Below are 6088 nucleotides of genomic sequence, written 5' to 3'. Positions count from 1 at the left end.
ACAATGTGGGGATTACAATTCGAGATGAGATTTGGGTGGGGACATAGAGCCAAACCATATCACCCCTTAAACTCCTTCATCTTACAGATGAGGAGGAGAAAAACTACAGAGAAAAAGACAAACTGCCCTCAGGCATACGGGGTTCAGATCCATAGGGCATTTCGAGTGATTTCCATCCCTGGAAAGAAAATGGTTCTTTCTTCAATGATTTCTATTCAGACTGGGGCCGCATGCAGTGGCTCATGTCTGTAATCCCAGCACTTTGGGAGGCAGAGGTGGGAGGATCACTTGAGCCCAGGAGTTTGAGACCAGCCTGGGCAACAGGGTGAGACCTCATCTCTTTTTTTTATTTTTATTTGTGTTTTTTGTTTTGTTTTGTTTTGTTTTTGAGACAGAGCTTCACACTTTTTGCCCAGGCTAGAGTACAGTGGAGCCATCTCAGCCCACTGCAACCTCCGCCTCCTGGGTGCAAGTGATTCTCCCGCCTCAGCCTTCCGAGTAGCTGGGATTAAAGGCATGTGCAACCATGCTCAGCTGATTTTGTATTTTTAGTAGAGACAGGGTTTTACCATCTACCTGTCTACCATCCAGGGCTGAAGTCTGGTTGCCTGGATTTTGGGTCTGAACATCATACTGTGTGGCCGGAGGCATATGTTAAACCACTTTGTGCCTCTGTAGAGGAGGGAACAGAGAGCTGCTTCTCATAGGGTGCTAAATGGCCATTGTTAGGCACTTAGGGCAGTGCCTGACACTAGTGGGCCCTCTGCAAAGTTTTGTGTTGCTTTTGGTCACTTCATTCAATCCTAGGAGAGGCTCTCTCTGTGCCTGTGCTGACAGCCCTCTTTCTGCCCTCCTGCCACCACAGTTCAACAGCTTTGAGCAGCTGTGCATCAACTTCACCAACGAGAAGCTGCAGCAGTTCTTCAACCACCACATGTTCGTGCTGGAGCAGGAGGAGTACAAGAGGGAAGGCATCGAGTGGGTCTTCATCGACTTTGGCCTCGACCTGCAGGCCTGCATCGACCTCCTGGAAAAGGTGACTTGCTTCTCAAAGGAGGGGCTTGGAGAGAGGCCAGGGCCAAGGGATGTCACTGGCACATGCAGGGAGGTGGCACTTGGCTTCAGGGAAGTCAGTGACACCACTGATGACCTTCCTTGGTATGACCTCTAGCTCCCTATCTGCAAAATGGGTACTGAAGTGACTGCAATGACTACTGTTCATTGGGCTATTGTATGCCACCATTCACTGGATCATCACAACCTATTGTATGTGGGGGAGGGGATACTTTCATTACACCCATTTCACAGATGGGAACATTGAGGCACAGAGAAGGGAACTCGCTTGTCCAAGGTCCCACAACCTGTGAGTGGCAGAGTCAGGCTCTGACCCAGGCAATACAATAGTTTTGCCTATAACCACATCCACATGGAAGGTCTCAGCAAATAGTCCCCTTCAAGAATGTGTATTGTGGGCCGGGCGCGGTGGCTCAAGCCTGTAATCCCAGCACTTTGGGAGGCCGAGACGGGCAGATCACGAGGTCAGGAGATCGAGACCATCCTGGCTAACACGGTGAAACCCCGTCTTTACTAAAAAATACAAAAAACTAGCCGGGTGAGGTGGCGGGCGCCTGTAGTCCCAGCTACTCGGGAGGCTGAGGCAGGAGAATGGCGTAAACCCGGGAGGCGGAGCTTGCAGTGAGCTGAGATCCGGCCACTGCACTCCAGCCTGGGCCACAGAGCGAGACTCTGTCTCAAAAAAGAAAAAAAAAAAAAAGAATGTTTATTGTGGCCAGGCATGGTGGCTCATGCCTGTAATCCCAGCACTTTGGGAGGCCAAGGCAGGTGGATCACCTGAGGTCAGGAGTTTTGAGACCAGCCTGGCCAACATGGTAAAACCTCATCTCTAATACAAAAATTAGCTGGGTGTGGTGGTGGGTACCTGTAATCCCAGCTACTTGGGAGGCTGAGGCAGGAGAATCACTTGAACCTGGAGGCGGAGGTTGCAGTGAGCCGAGCTCGCGCCACTGCACTCCAGCCTGGGTGACAGAGCGAGACTCTGTCTCAAAACAAATAAATTAAATAAAAAAACAAAAGCAAAGAGCACAGGTGGCATTGACGTCCCCATTTTTTAGAAGGCCAAGCTTGCCAGGGGCCACTGTTTAGTGGGATTAGCATTTGGGAAGCTATCTGGTCCCTTCAGATCTCAGTCTTCCCTTCTGTTGGACTCGATGAATTCAGCCTCTTTCAAGTCTTAATGGCCATGGTGTTTAATGACAAGGCCACAGAGCACCAGGCACTGTTCCCAGATGTCACCAGGCACTGTTTCCAGATGTCACTGCACAGAGTCCTGCTTCCTGGATGGCCACGTGGGTGTCTGATGCATCTCTACACTGGCCCTGGGCTCAGTGCCAGTTTGACCTCTTTTGGGACCTGCAACCTCCTCTAACATCACCCTGTTCCCTTCCCTCCCAGCCCATGGGCATCTTCTCCATCTTGGAGGAACAGTGTGTCTTCCCCAAAGCCACCGATGCCACGTTCAAGGCAGCCCTGTATGACAATCACCTGGGCAAGTCCAGCAACTTCCTGAAGCCCAAGGGGGGCAAGGGCAAGGGGCCCGAGGCCCACTTCGAGCTTGTTCACTACGCAGGCACCGTGAGTACTGGCCTCAGGGTCCCTCTGTGTTTCGGGTCCCAGCTGGCTGCCATCACTGCCACTATTGTAGGTACATGCTGACATACCTCTCCAGACACGTCCCGCTTCCACTAGCACAACCATGGTATAACAGGGTGATCAGCCAATTGAAATGAGTGCTGCTCACACCTCCTCATCACTTCTCTAAAGGAGATATCCACTGGGGAGCAGCTGTCAGACCTGTCCAGGCCACACCCTGCCCAGGCCCATCAGACTTGTCCGGGCCCTTGGTTTGACAGCTGAAGTTCAGTCTTGGCCAGAAATGACAATACTTGCAAAAAGAACAAAAAAGAATAAACAACAAAAAAATTCCACAAGCCCATTAATTACTCCCAACTGATAACTTGGCTATCTGACAGCTTGTAGCCACCAAACCAACAAGGTGACATTTATAGAGTGGTTTTTTCACTCGTGACAAACTTAGTCCTTGGGAAGTGGGGAAATTAAGTGCAGCCAGGACTCAGGTTGCATTTGCATAATTAATAGGGGAGGTGACATTCGTCCTGCCAGCTTATGAGAATGCATTTGGTTTCCTCGGGATTTTATTATCGCTGTAAGTGCCAATGTTCCTGTTACCCACAGAGGTTGCTGAGCCTCCATGGGCTTGACTGCCACAAAACAGCAGCCTTAAGACGGAGCTGTCGGGAAAGTCATGATGGCATTGGGCATCAGGGCCAAGGTTTTATGATACCATCAACCATAACCTTAATGCCAATTGCTTGTAAAATGGATTTGGCCGATACTTGGAGCAAACAGCAGGCTTGGGACCAAATTGCAGCTCTCCATCCCCTCTTCCCACACTGAACTGAGAAGAGTTCCTTATTTATAGCAATGGAACATTCAAAGTCAAGTGGGACCTGTGCATTTCCAAGAAGGCCCTAAAATAAGGCACAGAGATGACAAATGTCTTTGTGCTGCACAGGAGATGGCAAGCCCAGAAGTTCTGGCATCTCCTCTACTTACCTCACTTCTCTGTGCTCAATGGAAGGACCTGAAAGACTCCTTCCTCCTTACCCTTGCAATGGGGACCATGTGGCAAGATGGGAAGCAGAAATTAGTGGATGTCCAATTACCTGGATATATGCAGTCCCCAGTGCTGGATGGATGGAGCCCCCTTTCCACCAGCCAATGACCCTACAGTGGTATAAGAGAATGTGCATGCTCCCCTAGCAAGAAGAGACCCTACAGTGTTTCAGGAGGGGCTGCATGCTTCCAAGCGAAGAGATTTCTTCATGTAGCTCACGATTCTACAGCCACGGTCAGTCACTGACAGCAAACCACTAGGCAGAAAAAGACCCAAGGGTCAGGGAGGGTCAGTGTGGCCAGCAAAGTAAGCTGTGCAAGAGAAGGTCACACAGTCCAGGAGAGAGTAGCAGGGGAGTCTGGGTTTATGTGCAAAGCTCAGAGTTGGGGTATCCTAGATGGGCAAACTGCAAACGCCCAAGAAGGTAGATGATGGAGCCTCCAACTCAGATGGGGCTTCAGGGGCATCCCAGGACACAAGGCAAATTATCAGGACAAGAACTGGAGCCCCAGGACATGGGAGTGAAATTTGGTCCTGGGAGTTGAGAACGGGAGAGAGCTGTAAGAGGGGCTCTAGCTGTGGCACCTGAAAGGGGGAGGCTGGATCTCAAAGTTATGCACTCGTGTTTGCCCTCTCCAGGTGGGATATAACATCACAGGCTGGCTGGAGAAGAACAAAGACCCCCTGAATGAAACAGTGGTGGGCTTGTTCCAGAAATCGACTGTGGCAATCCTGGCCCTTCTCTTCAAAGAAGAGGAGGCTGCAGGTAGGGCTGACCCCTTGTTGTGTCCAGTCTCCCTGTGCTGATGCCATTTTGTGGCCAAAATGGAAAGAAGGAACCAAAACTCTTTGATTCAACTCTTGTGGAATGAGTGAGAGAGTGAACCAATGAATGAATGAATGAAAAGTGGCTGAGATAGGCCATGGATGATACTGCAAAAGAGGCATGTAGAGGCAACCTGGGAGCTTCCAATGACTGACCTGATTGCTGGGCACACCTCGCCTCTAGGTGGATGGATACTGCTTTGGAAAAGTTGACACCCAGATGTTCTGGGTTTCTTTCCTGTTTCCCTCTCCCTTGTCAGAAGCAAATGCCAAACTCAGCCCTGCCTCCCAATCAATAGAGGTCATGGAGCTCACAGAGTAATGCCCTGGTGGATGCTGCCCCACCCCATAGGGTTGCCAATTAGTGGGGCCAGAAACACCAGTCTCCCTGGTCTCACTACCAAAGTGCACCTTCTCCTGTGGTCTATGGGTGCTTCTTCCTCCCCAGGCAATGGGAGCTGTTTGTCACCTTGCACCAGAAATCACAAAAGGCTGCACCTTCCCAAGGAGCACAGCAGCTCTTTTGACAATTACGCTGTAGCCAGCCCATTTGACCACTCCCTGGTAGATCTCATTTTCCTCATGTGAGGGTCCCCCTTATCCAGCCCCAAGATAAGCCGTTTTGAATCCAAAGAATGGGTGTGCTTTGGTGCAGCGTGCTTAATGAGGCTGCCTTTCTCCACACTGGGTACTGACGTGAAACGTGCTTGTCCCTTCCTCAGCTGGAAGCAAGAAGCAGAAGAGAGGCTCCTCCTTCATGACAGTCTCCAACTTCTACAGGGTAAGCAGGGGTGCCCCCAACCCTCCCTTTCAATCTTGGGTGGTCTGGCTGCTGCTTCATGACCCGGGGCAGCCTGATTTCATTTCTCTGTCTATGATCACCTCTTTACCTGGAGGGGTCTGTTTCCTTCTGAAGAGGCCACAGAATCAAAGGACCATTGGGCAGAAGAGAGTTTTACAGAAGGCCCAGTCCAACTATATCATTTTTGGATTTAAACCTGGAGAGTAAAGGGATTTGTGCAGTGTGACCACGCGAGATAGCAATGCCCAAGATCTTGTGTCCTAGAGATGGCTGGCAGGTCTTGGGCTGGCTACAACTTCCATGAAGTTTGGGCATTACCTTCCAAAGTGCAGTCTACAAGGAGAGGCTGTCCCAAGGCAGAGTAGGCCACCTCATTGGAGATATCCAAGCAGAGGAGGAGGGAGCATCCATTAGGGAAGTTAACAGTGGACAGGGCTTTGCCCACATAGACCCTACAGTTCCTCCTGGTACTGAGATTCTACAATGAACCAGCTCTTAATCTGGAGGGGCCCCACTTCTTACAAACCACGGCCCCTTGAGCAAGTCATTGGACCTTGAGAGCGGTGCTGCCCAACGGCACTTTCTGCAATGATGAACCGTTCTCTTCTGCACTGCCCAATATGGTAGCCACTAACCACATGTGGCTGAGTTTTAATTCAGTTTTAAGTGAATAAATTCTAAATAAAATACCTCTCCTGGGTGCAGATGTCCTGCAACATCAATGCAAAGTTTCACTCACTCGTTCT

The 6088-nt window shown here is 50.4% G+C and overlaps 1 protein-coding gene across 1 annotated transcript; it reads left to right on the top strand.

Annotated features, from left to right (window-relative positions):
* Positions 1 to 495: 495 nt before the first annotated feature.
* LOC110742689 (myosin type-2 heavy chain 1-like) lies at positions 496 to 1558 on the top strand. The gene has a single exon (XM_021935149.2). It carries the CDS (start codon positions 716 to 718, stop codon positions 1169 to 1171), a length of 456 nt encoding a protein of 151 aa, XP_021790841.2. The 5' UTR covers positions 496 to 715; the 3' UTR covers positions 1172 to 1558.
* The last annotated feature ends 4530 nt before the right edge of the window (positions 1559 to 6088 follow it).

This window comes from Papio anubis, chromosome 4 (genome assembly GCF_008728515.1).
Source record: "Papio anubis isolate 15944 chromosome 4, Panubis1.0, whole genome shotgun sequence".
Lineage (NCBI taxonomy): Eukaryota > Metazoa > Chordata > Mammalia > Primates > Cercopithecidae > Papio > Papio anubis.
The sequence above is the reverse complement of the archived record's forward strand: the minus strand, read 5'-3'. Positions and strand labels throughout refer to the sequence as shown.